General features: G+C 55.0%; 3 protein-coding genes across 3 annotated transcripts; all 3 read right to left on the bottom strand.

Annotated features, from left to right (window-relative positions):
- Positions 1–1,601: 1,601 nt before the first annotated feature.
- On the bottom strand, positions 1,602–5,587 carry LOC145517124 (uncharacterized). Its single transcript, XM_081519385.1, has 3 exons — positions 3,219–5,587; positions 2,507–2,819; positions 1,602–2,254 (listed from the first exon to the last, which is right to left on the bottom strand). Exons 1-3 carry the CDS (start codon positions 3,453–3,455, stop codon positions 1,626–1,628), a joined length of 1,179 nt encoding a protein of 392 aa, XP_081375511.1. The 5' UTR covers positions 3,456–5,587; the 3' UTR covers positions 1,602–1,625.
- Positions 5,588–9,244: 3,657 nt separating this feature from the next.
- On the bottom strand, positions 9,245–11,202 carry LOC145517155 (uncharacterized). The gene is made up of 3 exons (XM_081519417.1): positions 10,862–11,202; positions 10,150–10,462; positions 9,245–9,897 (listed from the first exon to the last, which is right to left on the bottom strand). The coding sequence occupies exons 1-3, from the start codon at positions 11,096–11,098 to the stop codon at positions 9,269–9,271; spliced, it is 1,179 nt and encodes a 392-aa protein (XP_081375543.1). The 5' UTR covers positions 11,099–11,202; the 3' UTR covers positions 9,245–9,268.
- Positions 11,203–16,886: 5,684 nt separating this feature from the next.
- Positions 16,887–20,872, bottom strand: LOC145517104 (uncharacterized). Its single transcript, XM_081519362.1, has 3 exons — positions 18,504–20,872; positions 17,792–18,104; positions 16,887–17,539 (listed from the first exon to the last, which is right to left on the bottom strand). The coding sequence occupies exons 1-3, from the start codon at positions 18,738–18,740 to the stop codon at positions 16,911–16,913; spliced, it is 1,179 nt and encodes a 392-aa protein (XP_081375488.1). The 5' UTR covers positions 18,741–20,872; the 3' UTR covers positions 16,887–16,910.
- Positions 20,873–21,831: the final 959 nt, after the last annotated feature.

The following is a 21,831-nucleotide window of genomic DNA, read 5'->3' on the forward strand; positions in this document are numbered from 1 at the left end:
TGACTTGGGAAGTGCCATCTGGTAGCTTTGAGACTCACCAAACCAAATTGCACTGGAGAGAGGAAGGACACCTTCCTTCATCCACCCCCCACCCCCGCCGGATTCCCACATACCCTGACCCCTTTCTCTGGATTTCGGAGCCATTTCCAGAGTCCCGCTCATATGACCTCCTTCGAAGTGCACTGTGGACGAGCTGCCATCTGCAGCTGCTACCACAGCAGCCAAGGGCTTTAGCTCCCGAGTACCTCCCTTCCTTTGGAACTTGGGGGCCCTCTACTCCCCACTTGCACACCACACACCTTTGCTGAGGATTGTGGGGACCCTCACTCAGTTTGCAGCACGTTGTAGCCATCCCTGTCCTCTCAATACCTCCCTTGAAACTCAGCTTGTGAGCTCCTTTGGAGCAGCGTGGCCCACCTGCAACACTGCAACGGAAGAGACACAGCTGACAGTGAAACAGCAGCTTAGATCTGACGGCCGGAAAGCTCTGTCAAAAGGGACCTCCCTCTTCACACCGTAGAGGCTCTAGGAGCCGCCAGGGTTTCGGAACCAGTGCTGGGGCCAAAAGGACTCCACAGCTGTTTTCCTTCCTGGGGAGGGTTCTGGCTCGAGTGGGAATGGCTCAAGTCTCCTAAGGTTCTGAAAGCCCACTGTGTGCAGATTCACGGTACACAGAGAGCAGAAGGTGGAGTCCTGTCCTGGAGGTGGTCACAGCTCACGGATGAGCCAGGCAGGCAGGCAGGCAGGGCATGAGAACACCTGAGCTGCCTTCATGAGTGAATGGTGTGGGGGCAGAGGAAGAGAAGCCGGTCTGCTCCCTCGTGTGGTGCCCAGGGCAGGTTGTCCCCAGAGGAATCCCTTACGACAGTGAGGACTATCACGGCTGTTTCCCAAGGGGTTCTGTCAGTGCGTGTCTTCCCCGGAGCGGTCAGGCCGTCTCTAAAATACACTGGCCATGGGCATTGCCTCTCCTTGGAACTTCCCATCTGTTTCTCTTTTTTATGGAACAGTGAATTTCTAGAGGGGTTCTGGGCCACAAGGATGTTGGGTCATTTTCTAGCCTTCTGTCATGAAGAACGCTTTCCTGGGCGTTGGGGTGGTTTGTTGTTCCAGCTCCCTTTCTTGGCTTCTTTTGGGAGCTGGTGCAACAAGAGGAGCTCAGCCTCTGCCTTCTGGCTGAGATGGCACCCTTCAAACAGCAATGCCTGCCTGGAGATAATGATGGCATTTGCCAAAAGGGCTTCGTTTGGCACATGGTATCTTGAAAGGACGTACAACGTCCTTTCAGCTATCAAAGGCTAGTTCAAAGGACATAAACATGAGAACTCTCCAGTGGAGTCTTACAGTAGGTGGAGCGTCCGAAAAAAACTCCTTCAGTCATTTCACTGAGAGTCATTGATTGGGGACACCAAGAATATAGGAAGGAATGCAGAAGGAAAAGATGAAATTGTGTTCAGGATCGGGCGGAGGGATGAACAGGGCGTGCTTGCCTTGAATCCAGGCTTTGTTGGGGGGTGGGGCATAAAGATGGAACGGGTCTGAAACTACAAAGTGGTGATGGTAACACAGTATCACCAGAGTTACACAACAGTGTTCCCAAATTGCAACAATGATGAAAAAGTTTACTAATCCCAACTTAACCAACAAAAATACAGGAAACCACGCAAAAAAGAAAACATCACCAGAAAGGTGGAAACAAACCAAATGCAAAGCAGTTCGGGGGAAAGGAACTCCATGTCCCCTGGGGGCAGACCGAGTTGACGGCGTCCACGGTGAGCAGACAGGGATGGAGGCTGCAGAGCCGACCGCTCCCCTGGACGTGGTGTTTCCGGCAAGGGCTCTGGGTCTCTGTCCAGAGCGGGGGCTCGTTCTCCCTGCAGGGGTGGGTGAGTCATCGTGGGCGTCTGGGTGTTGCGCGGGAGCCAGGGCAGGCTCTCCCTGCCGAGGCGGTGACTCCTCCTCTGCCTCGGGTTCTCCTGCCAAAGGCCGAGCAGGTAGAGGTGCACGTGGAGGTGGAGGTTCTGGCTGAGGGGGTGGGACATCAGTGCCTGGGGCTGGGGGTCCTGCAGGCACGGAGATCCGATCTGCCCGGTGTGCTGGCCAGTACCCAGCTGGCCTGGTGTCTCTGCGAGGGCAAGTCTCGGTTCTCCATCTGCCCTCGGTGGATCCCTGGGTCCTGCACCTGGAGCCACCACCTCTGTAGGGACAGGTCTGGGAAGTGGAGCCTGGTTCCAGTTGGAGGCCAGTGCTAGAGCTGTGGGAGAAGCATCGTTTGCCCGCAGGCCAGCCTTGGCATGTGCGTATCCCGGGACAGAAAGCTTCCAAGAGATTCCCAAAGAATACCCAGGGTCGGATGTCTTTTGGGACTGAAGTGTGCAAGATGGGGGGCGGGGGGTGTGAGGCCAGCGCTTGCTGCAGGCCCAGCAGCAGCTTTCGGGGACTCGTCCCTGTGTAGCTCAGCACCCCCTCCGCACACACTCCCGTACACCAGCCCCAGCGTCCTCACCTCTGTGCTCTGGCGTGCTGGGCTCCAGGTCCTCCTGCTGCCTCAGAGGCCGGGGTTCTCGGGACTCTGGGTCGGAGCCGGGTGTGCTGAGCTCCGTGGCAGCCTCAGACTGGGCCGCCGGGTGTATCCTGGGCGGTGTCTCGGCAGCAGGCCTTCCCCGCCTCCGCTTCGCCCCCGGTGGGGCTGATGCCTCCGTGGGCACGCTCACCTGGAGCCTGCACTGGGCCTCACGGGCGGGGGGGTGGTGCTCCGACCCCTCCCTCCGGGAGCTGGATGGGGTGTCCCCGTCCTCGGCCTCATCACGTGGGAAGCTCTGCAACGACAGTGACCGTCAGCCAGCCATGCTGGGAGTTTTCCGAGCTGGGCCTGGCCAGTGGAGCCGCTGCTTCGGCCTGCTCGAACTTCTCTGCCCAGAAGGGTCAGAGACGTGTGTCTGCTCAGATCCCCACCCGGGAGGAAAGAGACCCACCTGAGGGTGTGAGGTCAGCCTGGGCGGCCGGCCCTGCCCGCACTCTCCCCATCCCGCCCAGCATGCTCTCCCCTGGGGTGTGGACACAACTTGTCCGCAGGCTTCTGACCCCACATCCACCTGGGCTTCCTTGAGGGAGACACACCCCGAGAAACCCGCATCCACACACACAGGCAAAGGACCCGGTGTTTCCGGGTGGCATGGGAGAGGTGGCCTGGCCCGGCCTGGGGCTCCCCGTGTTACCTTTCTGTTTCTCCGGGCAAAGGGCCAGAGGCGTCTCGGGGGTGCCCTGAGCCAACGTCGACAGGGTGCCCACGCACACTGCCTGTGAGCTCTCCTGAGGCCCCGGCCTCTGGGCAGGGGCAAACAGCAGAACATCTCGGCAGCAAGTGATCTGGCTGGGGGCTCCTCTCCGCTCTCGAGGCCTGGATACCCGGGTTGCGGGTTCTGTTGGGTTCTGTTGCCGGCAGGTGACATCATTTCCTGGGGTTCGTGCTGAGGTCCCTTCCCCAAAACTTCCCAAGCGAATCCCTGGGTTTCTGACTGCTCGACCACCACCCTTAAGCCATGTGCAGGCACAGTGACACCCACCCAGCCCAGCCGACAGCCCTGGGGAGGCCTGGGTGCAGCCAGGGCCTGAGCTCCGAGGGCCCCGCTGCTCTCAGACCAGGCTCCTTCTTCTCATAAGTGGTGTGGCCCTGGACAAGCATATGCCCCTCAGGGTTTCCCCAGTCTCTCCATCTGCAGAGTGGCGGTCATTCTCCCATCTGCTTCCTAGGTCTGTCGGCCTACGAGCAGCTCCATGCCTTTCCACCTGGGGCCGATATCACGTGGAGCGTGTGCGCTGAGACTTCAGAAAGAAAGATTCCTTCCTGGGCTGACACAGCACAGAATGGGGCAGAACGAGGCCTGGATGTGCCGTGGTACCCAGGAAAAGGCACTCCCCCTCCTGACTGTTTTGAGACCCCGCATCCAAGTTGGAGGACCGAAAGGAAGACTCGAAGGTCTCCCTCTCTTATAGAAAAGAGTGGCCAACTTTCTGGTCCTCTGTTTCCATTGAGATTCTGTTCAAGTGTCCCAGCTCGGCTTCTGCGGGTGGCTGAGCTTCTAATGGCTCCCTGCGTTCTTGTCTTTTCCTCTCCAAACCTTCCGTCCTTTTCCCCCTTCTGGGGTGGATGGGCGCTGTCATTGCTTCTACCTTCGAGACAGATTGATGAAAAGTCTGGACCATCGACTCCTTTCCTCTCTTTGGTTCCGTGTCTCTCTCTGGCTGTGTCCCTCTCTTTTCCTTTCTCAATTCAGTCTGTGTCTTCCTCTTTCTCTCTCGTGTGTGGACGGATGGATGCTAGGAATGCACATGTATATGATTAGATGAGGGTTATGTTTTAGGGATAGGTTAGAGGGAGAGAAAGGCTTTAGGTCGGAGTTGGTCATGGGGGAAGGGTCAAGGGTGGTGGTGGTGTTTCTTGGAATCTGAGTGCTGTGCATTCTTCGTCTCTTTCCATATGAACCCCTTCTCAGATACACCACTTGCAAGGAGTCTCTCGTGTTCCGTTTCCTCTCTTTTGCATTTGTGAATGCTTGCTTAGCTTCTCTGTTGTGAAGAGGTTCCATTGGATGGAAACCCATTGGTGTACTTCGTGTACCTCTTTCCCTTACTTGAAGAGACCCATTTCTACCTCCGCCCAGCAAATGGCAAGGAGACTCTGATGTTAAGGAGCCTTTGACCTACGCTTCTTTCTAGCTATCTCATGACATCAGCCTTTAGGGTGAGGTTTTCCCCGATATTGAGGTGGTCTGAGATCAAAACCAATAGCGTTCTTCAGATGTAGCTGTCTGGTTTTCCCATGGACATGTATTGAAGAGGCTTTCTTGTTCCCATTTGGATATTCTCCCCTTCTGTGTCAGAGATGAGTTGAGCATGGATGCTGGGGTCTGTGTCTGGACCCTCAACTTTATTCCATCGATCTGGATCTGTGTGTGTTGTTGTATTCCCAATAGCATACTGTCCGGCTCCTGCTGCTGCTGCTGCGGCTAAGTCACTTCAGTCGTGTCTGACTCTGCGCGACCCCATGGCCTGCAGCCTACCAGGCTCCTCCGTCCAGGGCATTTTCCAGGCAAGAGTACTGGAGTGGGTCGCCATTGCCTTCTCCGATACTCTCCTGAGGATCCTAGTTTGGTCGTCTAATTTCCTTTCACACAACCTTGGATGTCCGTATCGGGGCTTTTTCGTCGGATTGTATTGACAATTTAGGCTCTTTTCTGTTTCCGTACCCCTTTTGCAATTCTTGGTTGGGTGCGAAAATGCATTGGCATTTTGGGAGGAATAGCATCGAAGCTGTGGATTGCCTTGTGGGGCTGGGATATCATTTTCCAAATAGGAATTCTTTCAAGCCCTGAGCACAGCTTCTCTTTCCAGGGATTGGTGTGGGCTTGATCTTCCTTCTTCCATCTCTCGCCGTTTTGTGAGAACAGGTCCTTCCTTCCCTTCTGGGTTAGATGGACCCGTGGGGATCACTTCAGTGAATGGCATTGTCAGTGGGGGTGATAATTCCCTTCTCATTGGAAGACTTTGCTGTGAGTATTAGAAATGCAAGTGATTTCTCTTCCCCTTCCTCCCTGTCCATCTCTCAGAGCCACCGGGAAACAGAGGCCTCACCCAGGGTCACACAGGCCTGAGGAGGTACAACTAGACTGTTGATTCTTCAGGCCCTCAGTGCTGGACATCATCCGGGATACTCTGTGTGTGTCTTCCTCAGTCTGGTGTCCCTTCAGACCTTTCCCTAGTTTTCACAGGCTTGTTGTGTTGGTGTTCTTTGTCTGTTTGGAGACACATCCTTGATAAGCTTTGTGTTTCCACTCATTCGTCTCGCGATGTGTGACCTGTCTTTTGCTTTTGTACTGAGGTCTTTCCCACAGTAGATATCTTTGATTTTGCAAAGTCCACTGTATTCTCCTGGTTTTTTTTGTGGACTGCCTTTTAGTTTTGTGTGTGAAGACTCAAAGCACGTGTCCGGTTTCGGCTCATTGTTCCTCTAGATTTGTGACAAGTTTTCATGGAATGTTTGTCTAGGGATAACTGGAAGTGAACTCGGTGTAAGGTGTCAAGTCTCCATCTTCATTCATGTCATCCCCTGCAGTTTCCAATACCCTGTTCCTGAGTGGTATTGGAGACCTTGAGGGAAGTTTGCTTGCATTGGAGTTTGCGTTTCCACCTTGATTAACTTCACACTGTTCTGCCCTCAGGGACACTGTCAAGGGGGAGTGAGGAGCAGCCTGCACTTCCAGCAGTGACCACACGGTGGGGCGAGTGCTGCTCTCCCCTCTGGGAGCCCCAGGCCACAGGCATCCCAGTGAGGAGCCAGCTCTGTGCTCAGCTGAAAGGAGTTAGTCTCTCAGGAGCCTCTGAGCCCTTCCGTTTGGATCACCCAGGGTGGGCATTTACTGTGACAGAAAAAATTGCCCTGAATTCCATGGACGGAAGAGCCTGGCTGTGTAGAGATCGTGAGTTGCTGTGAATCAGACACAACTGAGGACACAAAAATTCAATAGATTAAAACACTTTTTGGGTGTGGGGGGGAGTAAAAGGGGGTGATGTGGGTTTTTTTGTCTTATAAAATAGCCAAGGGAAATCTAGTTTAAACCTAAATTCACATATATGGGATAGGTATAGCTCTCCGTCACCCTATTAAAAAAACTACTAAACTTTTTTGAAAGTTTATTTTGTAGCTTCCTTGAGCACTTCATTGTGAAGCTTTTTTTTTTTTTTTTTCTGTGACTTTGGCCTCATTAAAAAGTACGGTTTGCCTTTACTGGATAATTTTGTTCATTGGTTTCTTAGGGAATCTTGGTAATATTTGAGTTTCCTGGGGAGTATGGTCACATGACCTGGCCCTGGCCAATCGGTGCCTTCCACCTCCTTGGCCACTGTGATTGGCTCCGGACTGGGGCAGTGCCCAGTCGGGGCCCAGGGCCGGGCCTCACGTTAGAAGCCAGGGGAAGAGGAGCTCTCGTCCTGCTGGGGTAGGGGAAGGGGTGGGGCCGGGGGAGGTCAGGCTCCATAAGTGGGAGGGGCGTGAGGTCCGCCTGCGGCAGTTGGTGACCTTCCTGCTCCCCTCAGGGCAGAGCCGCCGGCGTGAGAATGAGGGCGCTGCTGAGCCCAGGGACTGGGATGGCCTGTTGCTGCTGTGGTCCCAGAGCTCCACCCGAGACCTGAGGGAAGCCGTCTGCCCGTGAGTCCTCTCCCGCTTGTCTGTCAGCTTGTTTGAAACATGCTGGGTTTTCTGCCCAGCTGGCTAAGGGGAGTCCCTGGAAACGCAAGGGTGTGGGTTTTGGCAGACTTCAGGGAAGACATGCCAGATGAGCCTGGGAGACTCCAGCTTAATCTGGATTCAGGAGATATCTCCTCGGGCCAGCTAGTAATTGTAGGATAAGCCTAATGAGTCTTCACAGGATGAAGAGAGTAACGTGCCAAGGTAGCAATCGATGTCCTCATTCGAGAGGTTGAAGCTGGTGCTCAGAGAAGCGGGGAACTTGGCCAGAACAAGCAGGTGTGCACCCAGACAGAACCCCCAGATCCGGCCATTGGAGCTCAGGGAGGCCACTGGTGTGGCTTGTCCCTGTGGCAGGGGCCGAGGCATGCAGCCCACCCTGATTCCTGCGGGGGCCTGACTTGGGAAGTGCCATCTGGTAGCTTTGAGACTCACCAAACCAAATTGCACTGGAGAGAGGAAGGACACCTTCCTTCATCCACCCCCCACCCGCGCCGGATTCCCACATACCCTGACCCCTTTCTCTGGATTTCGGAGCCATTTCCAGAGTCCCGCTCATATGACCTCATTCGAAGTGCACTGTGGACGAGCTGCCATCTGCAGCTGCTACCACAGCAGCCAAGGGCTTTAGCTCCCGAGTACCTCCCTTCCTTTGGAACTTGGGGGCCCTCTACTCCCCACTTGCACACCACACACCTTTGCTGAGGATTGTGGGGACCCTCACTCAGTTTGCAGCACGTTGTAGCCATCCCTGTCCTCTCAATACCTCCCTTGAAACTCAGCTTGTGAGCTCCTTTGGAGCAGCGTGGCCCACCTGCAACACTGCAACGGAAGAGACACAGCTGACAGTGAAACAGCAGCTTAGATCTGACGGCCGGAAAGCTCTGTCAAAAGGGACCTCCCTCTTCACACCGTAGAGGCTCTAGGAGCCGCCAGGGTTTCGGAACCAGTGCTGGGGCCAAAAGGACTCCACAGCTGTTTTCCTTCCTGGGGAGGGTTCTGGCTCGAGTGGGAATGGCTCAAGTCTCCTAAGGTTCTGAAAGCCCACTGTGTGCAGATTCACGGTACACAGAGAGCAGAAGGTGGAGTCCTGTCCTGGAGGTGGTCACAGCTCACGGATGAGCCAGGCAGGCAGGCAGGCAGGGCATGAGAACACCTGAGCTGCCTTCATGAGTGAATGGTGTGGGGGCAGAGGAAGAGAAGCCGGTCTGCTCCCTCGTGTGGTGCCCAGGGCAGGTTGTCCCCAGAGGAATCCCTTACGACAGTGAGGACTATCACGGCTGTTTCCCAAGGGGTTCTGTCAGTGCGTGTCTTCCCCGGAGCGGTCAGGCCGTCTCTAAAATACACTGGCCATGGGCATTGCCTCTCCTTGGAACTTCCCATCTGTTTCTCTTTTTTATGGAACAGTGAATTTCTAGAGGGGTTCTGGGCCACAAGGATGTTGGGTCATTTTCTAGCCTTCTGTCATGAAGAACGCTTTCCTGGGCGTTGGGGTGGTTTGTTGTTCCAGCTCCCTTTCTTGGCTTCTTTTGGGAGCTGGTGCAACAAGAGGAGCTCAGCCTCTGCCTTCTGGCTGAGATGGCACCCTTCAAACAGCAATGCCTGCCTGGAGATAATGATGGCATTTGCCAAAAGGGCTTCGTTTGGCACATGGTATCTTGAAAGGACGTACAACGTCCTTTCAGCTATCAAAGGCTAGTTCAAAGGACATAAACATGAGAACTCTCCAGTGGAGTCTTACAGTAGGTGGAGCGTCCGAAAAAAACTCCTTCAGTCATTTCACTGAGAGTCATTGATTGGGGACACCAAGAATATAGGAAGGAATGCAGAAGGAAAAGATGAAATTGTGTTCAGGATCGGGCGGAGGGATGAACAGGGCGTGCTTGCCTTGAATCCAGGCTTTGTTGGGGGGTGGGGCATAAAGATGGAACGGGTCTGAAACTACAAAGTGGTGATGGTAACACAGTATCACCAGAGTTACACAACAGTGTTCCCAAATTGCAACAATGATGAAAAAGTTTACTAATCCCAACTTAACCAACAAAAATACAGGAAACCACGCAAAAAAGAAAACATCACCAGAAAGGTGGAAACAAACCAAATGCAAAGCAGTTCGGGGGAAAGGAACTCCATGTCCCCTGGGGGCAGACCGAGTTGACGGCGTCCACGGTGAGCAGACAGGGATGGAGGCTGCAGAGCCGACCGCTCCCCTGGACGTGGTGTTTCCGGCAAGGGCTCTGGGTCTCTGTCCAGAGCGGGGGCTCGTTCTCCCTGCAGGGGTGGGTGAGTCATCGTGGGCGTCTGGGTGTTGCGCGGGAGCCAGGGCAGGCTCTCCCTGCCGAGGCGGTGACTCCTCCTCTGCCTCGGGTTCTCCTGCCAAAGGCCGAGCAGGTAGAGGTGCACGTGGAGGTGGAGGTTCTGGCTGAGGGGGTGGGACATCAGTGCCTGGGGCTGGGGGTCCTGCAGGCACGGAGATCCGATCTGCCCGGTGTGCTGGCCAGTACCCAGCTGGCCTGGTGTCTCTGCGAGGGCAAGTCTCGGTTCTCCATCTGCCCTCGGTGGATCCCTGGGTCCTGCACCTGGAGCCACCACCTCTGTAGGGACAGGTCTGGGAAGTGGAGCCTGGTTCCAGTTGGAGGCCAGTGCTAGAGCTGTGGGAGAAGCATCGTTTGCCCGCAGGCCAGCCTTGGCATGTGCGTATCCCGGGACAGAAAGCTTCCAAGAGATTCCCAAAGAATACCCAGGGTCGGATGTCTTTTGGGACTGAAGTGTGCAAGATGGGGGGCGGGGGGTGTGAGGCCAGCGCTTGCTGCAGGCCCAGCAGCAGCTTTCGGGGACTCGTCCCTGTGTAGCTCAGCACCCCCTCCGCACACACTCCCGTACACCAGCCCCAGCGTCCTCACCTCTGTGCTCTGGCGTGCTGGGCTCCAGGTCCTCCTGCTGCCTCAGAGGCCGGGGTTCTCGGGACTCTGGGTCGGAGCCGGGTGTGCTGAGCTCCGTGGCAGCCTCAGACTGGGCCGCCGGGTGTATCCTGGGCGGTGTCTCGGCAGCAGGCCTTCCCCGCCTCCGCTTCGCCCCCGGTGGGGCTGATGCCTCCGTGGGCACGCTCACCTGGAGCCTGCACTGGGCCTCACGGGCGGGGGGGTGGTGCTCCGACCCCTCCCTCCGGGAGCTGGATGGGGTGTCCCCGTCCTCGGCCTCATCACGTGGGAAGCTCTGCAACGACAGTGACCGTCAGCCAGCCATGCTGGGAGTTTTCCGAGCTGGGCCTGGCCAGTGGAGCCGCTGCTTCGGCCTGCTCGAACTTCTCTGCCCAGAAGGGTCAGAGACGTGTGTCTGCTCAGATCCCCACCCGGGAGGAAAGAGACCCACCTGAGGGTGTGAGGTCAGCCTGGGCGGCCGGCCCTGCCCGCACTCTCCCCATCCCGCCCAGCATGCTCTCCCCTGGGGTGTGGACACAACTTGTCCGCAGGCTTCTGACCCCACATCCACCTGGGCTTCCTTGAGGGAGACACACCCCGAGAAACCCGCATCCACACACACAGGCAAAGGACCCGGTGTTTCCGGGTGGCATGGGAGAGGTGGCCTGGCCCGGCCTGGGGCTCCCCGTGTTACCTTTCTGTTTCTCCGGGCAAAGGGCCAGAGGCGTCTCGGGGGTGCCCTGAGCCAACGTCGACAGGGTGCCCACGCACACTGCCTGTGAGCTCTCCTGAGGCCCCGGCCTCTGGGCAGGGGCAAACAGCAGAACATCTCGGCAGCAAGTGATCTGGCTGGGGGCTCCTCTCCGCTCTCGAGGCCTGGATACCCGGGTTGCGGGTTCTGTTGGGTTCTGTTGCCGGCAGGTGACATCATTTCCTGGGGTTCGTGCTGAGGTCCCTTCCCCAAAACTTCCCAAGCGAATCCCTGGGTTTCTGACTGCTCGACCACCACCCTTAAGCCATGTGCAGGCACAGTGACACCCACCCAGCCCAGCCGACAGCCCTGGGGAGGCCTGGGTGCAGCCAGGGCCTGAGCTCCGAGGGCCCCGCTGCTCTCAGACCAGGCTCCTTCTTCTCATAAGTGGTGTGGCCCTGGACAAGCATATGCCCCTCAGGGTTTCCCCAGTCTCTCCATCTGCAGAGTGGCGGTCATTCTCCCATCTGCTTCCTAGGTCTGTCGGCCTACGAGCAGCTCCATGCCTTTCCACCTGGGGCCAATATCACGTGGAGCGTGTGCGCTGAGACTTCAGAAAGAAAGATTCCGTCCTGGGCTGACACAGCACAGAATGGGGCAGAACGAGGCCTGGATGTGCCGTGGTACCCAGGAAAAGGCACTCCCCCTCCTGACTGTTTTGAGACCCCGCATCCAAGTTGGAGGACCGAAAGGAAGACTCGAAGGTCTCCCTCTCTTATAGAAAAGAGTGGCCAACTTTCTGGTCCTCTGTTTCCATTGCGATTCTGTTCAAGTGTCCCAGCTCGGCTTCTGCGGGTGGCTGAGCTTCTAATGGCTCCCTGCGTTCTTGTCTTTTCCTCTCCAAACCTTCCGTCCTTTTCCCCCTTCTGGGGTGGATGGGCGCTGTCATTGCTTCTACCTTCGAGACAGATTGATGAAAAGTCTGGACCATCGACTCCTTTCCTCTCTTTGGTTCCGTGTCTCTCTCTGGCTGTGTCCCTCTCTTTTCCTTTCTCAATTCAGTCTGTGTCTTCCTCTTTCTCTCTCGTGTGTGGACGGATGGATGCTAGGAATGCACATGTATATGATTAGATGAGGGTTATGTTTTAGGGATAGGTTAGAGGGAGAGAAAGGCTTTAGGTCGGAGTTGGTCATGGGGGAAGGGTCAAGGGTGGTGGTGGTGTTTCTTGGAATCTGAGTGCTGTGCATTCTTCGTCTCTTTCCATATGAACCCCTTCTCAGATACACCACTTGCAAGGAGTCTCTCGTGTTCCGTTTCCTCTCTTTTGCATTTGTGAATGCTTGCTTAGCTTCTCTGTTGTGAAGAGGTTCCATTGGATGGAAACCCATTGGTGTACTTCGTGTACCTCTTTCCCTTACTTGAAGAGACCCATTTCTACCTCCGCCCAGCAAATGGCAAGGAGACTCTGATGTTAAGGAGCCTTTGACCTACGCTTCTTTCTAGCTATCTCATGACATCAGCCTTTAGGGTGAGGTTTTCCCCGATATTGAGGTGGTCTGAGATCAAAACCAATAGCGTTCTTCAGATGTAGCTGTCTGGTTTTCCCATGGACATGTATTGAAGAGGCTTTCTTGTTCCCATTTGGATATTCTCCCCTTCTGTGTCAGAGATGAGTTGAGCATGGATGCTGGGGTCTGTGTCTGGACCCTCAACTTTATTCCATCGATCTGGATCTGTGTGTGTTGTTGTATTCCCAATAGCATACTGTCCGGCTCCTGCTGCTGCTGCTGCGGCTAAGTCACTTCAGTCGTGTCTGACTCTGCGCGACCCCATGGCCTGCAGCCTACCAGGCTCCTCCGTCCAGGGCATTTTCCAGGCAAGAGTACTGGAGTGGGTCGCCATTGCCTTCTCCGATACTCTCCTGAGGATCCTAGTTTGGTCGTCTAATTTCCTTTCACACAACCTTGGATGTCCGTATCGGGGCTTTTTCGTCGGATTGTATTGACAATTTAGGCTCTTTTCTGTTTCCGTACCCCTTTTGCAATTCTTGGTTGGGTGCGAAAATGCATTGGCATTTTGGGAGGAATAGCATCGAAGCTGTGGATTGCCTTGTGGGGCTGGGATATCATTTTCCAAATAGGAATTCTTTCAAGCCCTGAGCACAGCTTCTCTTTCCAGGGATTGGTGTGGGCTTGATCTTCCTTCTTCCATCTCTCGCCGTTTTGTGAGAACAGGTCCTTCCTTCCCTTCTGGGTTAGATGGACCCGTGGGGATCACTTCAGTGAATGGCATTGTCAGTGGGGGTGATAATTCCCTTCTCATTGGAAGACTTTGCTGTGAGTATTAGAAATGCAAGTGATTTCTCTTCCCCTTCCTCCCTGTCCATCTCTCAGAGCCACCGGGAAACAGAGGCCTCACCCAGGGTCACACAGGCCTGAGGAGGTACAACTAGACTGTTGATTCTTCAGGCCCTCAGTGCTGGACATCATCCGGGATACTCTGTGTGTGTCTTCCTCAGTCTGGTGTCCCTTCAGACCTTTCCCTAGTTTTCACAGGCTTGTTGTGTTGGTGTTCTTTGTCTGTTTGGAGACACATCCTTGATAAGCTTTGTGTTTCCACTCATTCGTCTCGCGATGTGTGACCTGTCTTTTGCTTTTGTACTGAGGTCTTTCCCACAGTAGATATCTTTGATTTTGCAAAGTCCACTGTATTCTCCTGGTTTTTTTTGTGGACTGCCTTTTAGTTTTGTGTGTGAAGACTCAAAGCACGTGTCCGGTTTCGGCTCATTGTTCCTCTAGATTTGTGACAAGTTTTCATGGAATGTTTGTCTAGGGATAACTGGAAGTGAACTCGGTGTAAGGTGTCAAGTCTCCATCTTCATTCATGTCATCCCCTGCAGTTTCCAATACCCTGTTCCTGAGTGGTATTGGAGACCTTGAGGGAAGTTTGCTTGCATTGGAGTTTGCGTTTCCACCTTGATTAACTTCACACTGTTCTGCCCTCAGGGACACTGTCAAGGGGGAGTGAGGAGCAGCCTGCACTTCCAGCAGTGACCACACGGTGGGGCGAGTGCTGCTCTCCCCTCTGGGAGCCCCAGGCCACAGGCATCCCAGTGAGGAGCCAGCTCTGTGCTCAGCTGAAAGGAGTTAGTCTCTCAGGAGCCTCTGAGCCCTTCCGTTTGGATCACCCAGGGTGGGCATTTACTGTGACAGAAAAAATTGCCCTGAATTCCATGGACGGAAGAGCCTGGCTGTGTAGAGATCGTGAGTTGCCGTGAATCAGACACAACTGAGGACACAAAAATTCAATAGATTAAAACACTTTTTGGGTGTGGGGGGGAGTAAAAGGGGGTGATGTGGGTTTTTTTGTCTTATAAAATAGCCAAGGGAAATCTAGTTTAAACCTAAATTCACATATATGGGATAGGTATAGCTCTCCGTCACCCTATTAAAAAAACTACTAAACTTTTTTGAAAGTTTATTTTGTAGCTTCCTTGAGCACTTCATTGTGAAGCTTTTTTTTTTTTTTTTCTGTGACTTTGGCCTCATTAAAAAGTACGGTTTGCCTTTACTGGATAATTTTGTTCATTGGTTTCTTAGGGAATCTTGGTAATATTTGAGTTTCCTGGGGAGTATGGTCACATGACCTGGCCCTGGCCAATCGGTGCCTTCCACCTCCTTGGCCACTGTGATTGGCTCCGGACTGGGGCAGTGCCCAGTCGGGGCCCAGGGCCGGGCCTCACGTTAGAAGCCAGGGGAAGAGGAGCTCTCGTCCTGCTGGGGTAGGGGAAGGGGTGGGGCCGGGGGAGGTCAGGCTCCATAAGTGGGAGGGGCGTGAGGTCCGCCTGCGGCAGTTGGTGACCTTCCTGCTCCCCTCAGGGCAGAGCCGCCGGCGTGAGAATGAGGGCGCTGCTGAGCCCAGGGACTGGGATGGCCTGTTGCTGCTGTGGTCCCAGAGCTCCACCCGAGACCTGAGGGAAGCCGTCTGCCCGTGAGTCCTCTCCCGCTTGTCTGTCAGCTTGTTTGAAACATGCTGGGTTTTCTGCCCAGCTGGCTAAGGGGAGTCCCTGGAAACGCAAGGGTGTGGGTTTTGGCAGACTTCAGGGAAGACATGCCAGATGAGCCTGGGAGACTCCAGCTTAATCTGGATTCAGGAGATATCTCCTCGGGCCAGCTAGTAATTGTAGGATAAGCCTAATGAGTCTTCACAGGATGAAGAGAGTAACGTGCCAAGGTAGCAATCGATGTCCTCATTCGAGAGGTTGAAGCTGGTGCTCAGAGAAGCGGGGAACTTGGCCAGAACAAGCAGGTGTGCACCCAGACAGAACCCCCAGATCCGGCCATTGGAGCTCAGGGAGGCCACTGGTGTGGCTTGTCCCTGTGGCAGGGGCCGAGGCATGCAGCCCACCCTGATTCCTGCGGGGGCCTGACTTGGGAAGTGCCATCTGGTAGCTTTGAGACTCACCAAACCAAATTGCACTGGAGAGAGGAAGGACACCTTCCTTCATCCACCCCCCACCCGCGCCGGATTCCCACATACCCTGACCCCTTTCTCTGGATTTCGGAGCCATTTCCAGAGTCCCGCTCATATGACCTCATTCGAAGTGCACTGTGGACGAGCTGCCATCTGCAGCTGCTACCACAGCAGCCAAGGGCTTTAGCTCCCGAGTACCTCCCTTCCTTTGGAACTTGGGGGCCCTCTACTCCCCACTTGCACACCACACACCTTTGCTGAGGATTGTGGGGACCCTCACTCAGTTTGCAGCACGTTGTAGCCATCCCTGTCCTCTCAATACCTCCCTTGAAACTCAGCTTGTGAGCTCCTTTGGAGCAGCGTGGCCCACCTGCAACACTGCAACGGAAGAGACACAGCTGACAGTGAAACAGCAGCTTAGATCTGACGGCCGGAAAGCTCTGTCAAAAGGGACCTCCCTCTTCACACCGTAGAGGCTCTAGGAGCCGCCAGGGTTTCGGAACCAGTGCTGGGGCCAAAAGGACTCCACAGCTGTTTTCCTTCCTGGGGAGGGTTCTGGCTCGAGTGGGAATGGCTCAAGTCTCCTAAGGTTCTGAAAGCCCACTGTGTGCAGATTCACGGTACACAGAGAGCAGAAGGTGGAGTCCTGTCCTGGAGGTGGTCACAGCTCACGGATGAGCCAGGCAGGCAGGCAGGCAGGGCATGAGAACACCTGAGCTGCCTTCATGAGTGAATGGTGTGGGGGCAGAGGAAGAGAAGCCGGTCTGCTCCCTCGTGTGGTGCCCAGGGCAGGTTGTCCCCAGAGGAATCCCTTACGACAGTGAGGACTATCACGGCTGTTTCCCAAGGGGTTCTGTCAGTGCGTGTCTTCCCCGGAGCGGTCAGGCCGTCTCTAAAATACACTGGCCATGGGCATTGCCTCTCCTTGGAACTTCCCATCTGTTTCTCTTTTTTATGGAACAGTGAATTTCTAGAGGGGTTCTGGGCCACAAGGATGTTGGGTCATTTTCTAGCCTTCTGTCATGAAGAACGCTTTCCTGGGCGTTGGGGTGGTTTGTTGTTCCAGCTCCCTTTCTTGGCTTCTTTTGGGAGCTGGTGCAACAAGAGGAGCTCAGCCTCTGCCTTCTGGCTGAGATGGCACCCTTCAAACAGCAATGCCTGCCTGGAGATAATGATGGCATTTGCCAAAAGGGCTTCGTTTGGCACATGGTATCTTGAAAGGACGTACAACGTCCTTTCAGCTATCAAAGGCTAGTTCAAAGGACATAAACATGAGAACTCTCCAGTGGAGTCTTACAGTAGGTGGAGCGTCCGAAAAAAACTCCTTCAGTCATTTCACTGAGAGTCATTGATTGGGGACACCAAGAATATAGGAAGGAATGCAGAAGGAAAAGATGAAATTGTGTTCAGGATCGGGCGGAGGGATGAACAGGGCGTGCTTGCCTTGAATCCAGGCTTTGTTGGGGGGTGGGGCATAAAGATGGAACGGGTCTGAAACTACAAAGTGGTGATGGTAACACAGTATCACCAGAGTTACACAACAGTGTTCCCAAATTGCAACAATGATGAAAAAGTTTACTAATCCCAACTTAACCAACAAAAATACAGGAAACCACGCAAAAAAGAAAACATCACCAGAAAGGTGGAAACAAACCAAATGCAAAGCAGTTCGGGGGAAAGGAACTCCATGTCCCCTGGGGGCAGACCGAGTTGACGGCGTCCACGGTGAGCAGACAGGGATGGAGGCTGCAGAGCCGACCGCTCCCCTGGACGTGGTGTTTCCGGCAAGGGCTCTGGGTCTCTGTCCAGAGCGGGGGCTCGTTCTCCCTGCAGGGGTGGGTGAGTCATCGTGGGCGTCTGGGTGTTGCGCGGGAGCCAGGGCAGGCTCTCCCTGCCGAGGCGGTGACTCCTCCTCTGCCTCGGGTTCTCCTGCCAAAGGCCGAGCAGGTAGAGGTGCACGTGGAGGTGGAGGTTCTGGCTGAGGGGGTGGGACATCAGTGCCTGGGGCTGGGGGTCCTGCAGGCACGGAGATCCGATCTGCCCGGTGTGCTGGCCAGTACCCAGCTGGCCTGGTGTCTCTGCGAGGGCAAGTCTCGGTTCTCCATCTGCCCTCGGTGGATCCCTGGGTCCTGCACCTGGAGCCACCACCTCTGTAGGGACAGGTCTGGGAAGTGGAGCCTGGTTCCAGTTGGAGGCCAGTGCTAGAGCTGTGGGAGAAGCATCGTTTGCCCGCAGGCCAGCCTTGGCATGTGCGTATCCCGGGACAGAAAGCTTCCAAGAGATTCCCAAAGAATACCCAGGGTCGGATGTCTTTTGGGACTGAAGTGTGCAAGATGGGGGGCGGGGGGTGTGAGGCCAGCGCTTGCTGCAGGCCCAGCAGCAGCTTTCGGGGACTCGTCCCTGTGTAGCTCAGCACCCCCTCCGCACACACTCCCGTACACCAGCCCCAGCGTCCTCACCTCTGTGCTCTGGCGTGCTGGGCTCCAGGTCCTCCTGCTGCCTCAGAGGCCGGGGTTCTCGGGACTCTGGGTCGGAGCCGGGTGTGCTGAGCTCCGTGGCAGCCTCAGACTGGGCCGCCGGGTGTATCCTGGGCGGTGTCTCGGCAGCAGGCCTTCCCCGCCTCCGCTTCGCCCCCGGTGGGGCTGATGCCTCCGTGGGCACGCTCACCTGGAGCCTGCACTGGGCCTCACGGGCGGGGGGGTGGTGCTCCGACCCCTCCCTCCGGGAGCTGGATGGGGTGTCCCCGTCCTCGGCCTCATCACGTGGGAAGCTCTGCAACGACAGTGACCGTCAGCCAGCCATGCTGGGAGTTTTCCGAGCTGGGCCTGGCCAGTGGAGCCGCTGCTTCGGCCTGCTCGAACTTCTCTGCCCAGAAGGGTCAGAGACGTGTGTCTGCTCAGATCCCCACCCGGGAGGAAAGAGACCCACCTGAGGGTGTGAGGTCAGCCTGGGCGGCCGGCCCTGCCCGCACTCTCCCCATCCCGCCCAGCATGCTCTCCCCTGGGGTGTGGACACAACTTGTCCGCAGGCTTCTGACCCCACATCCACCTGGGCTTCCTTGAGGGAGACACACCCCGAGAAACCCGCATCCACACACACAGGCAAAGGACCCGGTGTTTCCGGGTGGCATGGGAGAGGTGGCCTGGCCCGGCCTGGGGCTCCCCGTGTTACCTTTCTGTTTCTCCGGGCAAAGGGCCAGAGGCGTCTCGGGGGTGCCCTGAGCCAACGTCGACAGGGTGCCCACGCACACTGCCTGTGAGCTCTCCTGAGGCCCCGGCCTCTGGGCAGGGGCAAACAGCAGAACATCTCGGCAGCAAGTGATCTGGCTGGGGGCTCCTCTCCGCTCTCGAGGCCTGGATACCCGGGTTGCGGGTTCTGTTGGGTTCTGTTGCCGGCAGGTGACATCATTTCCTGGGGTTCGTGCTGAGGTCCCTTCCCCAAAACTTCCCAAGCGAATCCCTGGGTTTCTGACTGCTCGACCACCACCCTTAAGCCATGTGCAGGCACAGTGACACCCACCCAGCCCAGCCGACAGCCCTGGGGAGGCCTGGGTGCAGCCAGGGCCTGAGCTCCGAGGGCCCCGCTGCTCTCAGACCAGGCTCCTTCTTCTCATAAGTGGTGTGGCCCTGGACAAGCATATGCCCCTCAGGGTTTCCCCAGTCTCTCCATCTGCAGAGTGGCGGTCATTCTCCCATCTGCTTCCTAGGTCTGTCGGCCTACGAGCAGCTCCATGCCTTTCCACCTGGGGCCGATATCACGTGGAGCGTGTGCGCTGAGACTTCAGAAAGAAAGATTCCTTCCTGGGCTGACACAGCACAGAATGGGGCAGAACGAGGCCTGGATGTGCCGTGGTACCCAGGAAAAGGCACTCCCCCTCCTGACTGTTTTGAGACCCCGCATCCAAGTTGGAGGACCGAAAGGAAGACTCGAAGGTCTCCCTCTCTTATAGAAAAGAGTGGCCAACTTTCTGGTCCTCTGTTTCCATTGAGATTCTGTTCAAGTGTCCCAGCTCGGCTTCTGCGGGTGGCTGAGCTTCTAATGGCTCCCTGCGTTCTTGTCTTTTCCTCTCCAAACCTTCCGTCCTTTTCCCCCTTCTGGGGTGGATGGGCGCTGTCATTGCTTCTACCTTCGAGACAGATTGATGAAAAGTCTGGACCATCGACTCCTTTCCTCTCTTTGGTTCCGTGTCTCTCTCTGGCTGTGTCCCTCTCTTTTCCTTTCTCAATTCAGTCTGTGTCTTCCTCTTTCTCTCTCGTGTGTGGACGGATGGATGCTAGGAATGCACATGTATATGATTAGATGAGGGTTATGTTTTAGGGATAGGTTAGAGGGAGAGAAAGGCTTTAGGTCGGAGTTGGTCATGGGGGAAGGGTCAAGGGTGGTGGTGGTGTTTCTTGGAATCTGAGTGCTGTGCATTCTTCGTCTCTTTCCATATGAACCCCTTCTCAGATACACCACTTGCAAGGAGTCTCTCGTGTTCCGTTTCCTCTCTTTTGCATTTGTGAATGCTTGCTTAGCTTCTCTGTTGTGAAGAGGTTCCATTGGATGGAAACCCATTGGTGTACTTCGTGTACCTCTTTCCCTTACTTGAAGAGACCCATTTCTACCTCCGCCCAGCAAATGGCAAGGAGACTCTGATGTTAAGGAGCCTTTGACCTACGCTTCTTTCTAGCTATCTCATGACATCAGCCTTTAGGGTGAGGTTTTCCCCGATATTGAGGTGGTCTGAGATCAAAACCAATAGCGTTCTTCAGATGTAGCTGTCTGGTTTTCCCATGGACATGTATTGAAGAGGCTTTCTTGTTCCCATTTGGATATTCTCCCCTTCTGTGTCAGAGATGAGTTGAGCATGGATGCTGGGGTCTGTGTCTGGACCCTCAACTTTATTCCATCGATCTGGATCTGTGTGTGTTGTTGTATTCCCAATAGCATACTGTCCGGCTCCTGCTGCTGCTGCTGCGGCTAAGTCACTTCAGTCGTGTCTGACTCTGCGCGACCCCATGGCCTGCAGCCTACCAGGCTCCTCCGTCCAGGGCATTTTCCAGGCAAGAGTACTGGAGTGGGTCGCCATTGCCTTCTCCGATACTCTCCTGAGGATCCTAGTTTGGTCGTCTAATTTCCTTTCACACAACCTTGGATGTCCGTATCGGGGCTTTTTCGTCGGATTGTATTGACAATTTAGGCTCTTTTCTGTTTCCGTACCCCTTTTGCAATTCTTGGTTGGGTGCGAAAATGCATTGGCATTTTGGGAGGAATAGCATCGAAGCTGTGGATTGCCTTGTGGGGCTGGGATATCATTTTCCAAATAGGAATTCTTTCAAGCCCTGAGCACAGCTTCTCTTTCCAGGGATTGGTGTGGGCTTGATCTTCCTTCTTCCATCTCTCGCCGTTTTGTGAGAACAGGTCCTTCCTTCCCTTCTGGGTTAGATGGACCCGTGGGGATCACTTCAGTGAATGGCATTGTCAGTGGGGGTGATAATTCCCTTCTCATTGGAAGACTTTGCTGTGAGTATTAGAAATGCAAGTGATTTCTCTTCCCCTTCCTCCCTGTCCATCTCTCAGAGCCACCGGGAAACAGAGGCCTCACCCAGGGTCACACAGGCCTGAGGAGGTACAACTAGACTGTTGATTCTTCAGGCCCTCAGTGCTGGACATCATCCGGGATACTCTGTGTGTGTCTTCCTCAGTCTGGTGTCCCTTCAGACCTTTCCCTAGTTTTCACAGGCTTGTTGTGTTGGTGTTCTTTGTCTGTTTGGAGACACATCCTTGATAAGCTTTGTGTTTCCACTCATTCGTCTCGCGATGTGTGACCTGTCTTTTGCTTTTGTACTGAGGTCTTTCCCACAGTAGATATCTTTGATTTTGCAAAGTCCACTGTATTCTCCTGGTTTTTTTTGTGGACTGCCTTTTAGTTTTGTGTGTGAAGACTCAAAGCACGTGTCCGGTTTCGGCTCATTGTTCCTCTAGATTTGTGACAAGTTTTCATGGAATGTTTGTCTAGGGATAACTGGAAGTGAACTCGGTGTAAGGTGTCAAGTCTCCATCTTCATTCATGTCATCCCCTGCAGTTTCCAATACCCTGTTCCTGAGTGGTATTGGAGACCTTGAGGGAAGTTTGCTTGCATTGGAGTTTGCGTTTCCACCTTGATTAACTTCACACTGTTCTGCCCTCAGGGACACTGTCAAGGGGGAGTGAGGAGCAGCCTGCACTTCCAGCAGTGACCACACGGTGGGGCGAGTGCTGCTCTCCCCTCTGGGAGCCCCAGGCCACAGGCATCCCAGTGAGGAGCCAGCTCTGTGCTCAGCTGAAAGGAGTTAGTCTCTCAGGAGCCTCTGAGCCCTTCCGTTTGGATCACCCAGGGTGGGCATTTACTGTGACAGAAAAAATTGCCCTGAATTCCATGGACGGAAGAGCCTGGCTGTGTAGAGATCGTGAGTTGCCGTGAATCAGACACAACTGAGGACACAAAAATTCAATAGATTAAAACACTTTTTGGGT

This window comes from Giraffa tippelskirchi, chromosome 8 (assembly GCF_054371585.1).
Source record: "Giraffa tippelskirchi isolate mGirTip1 chromosome 8, T2T-mGirTip1v1.2.pri, whole genome shotgun sequence".
Lineage (NCBI taxonomy): Eukaryota > Metazoa > Chordata > Mammalia > Artiodactyla > Giraffidae > Giraffa > Giraffa tippelskirchi.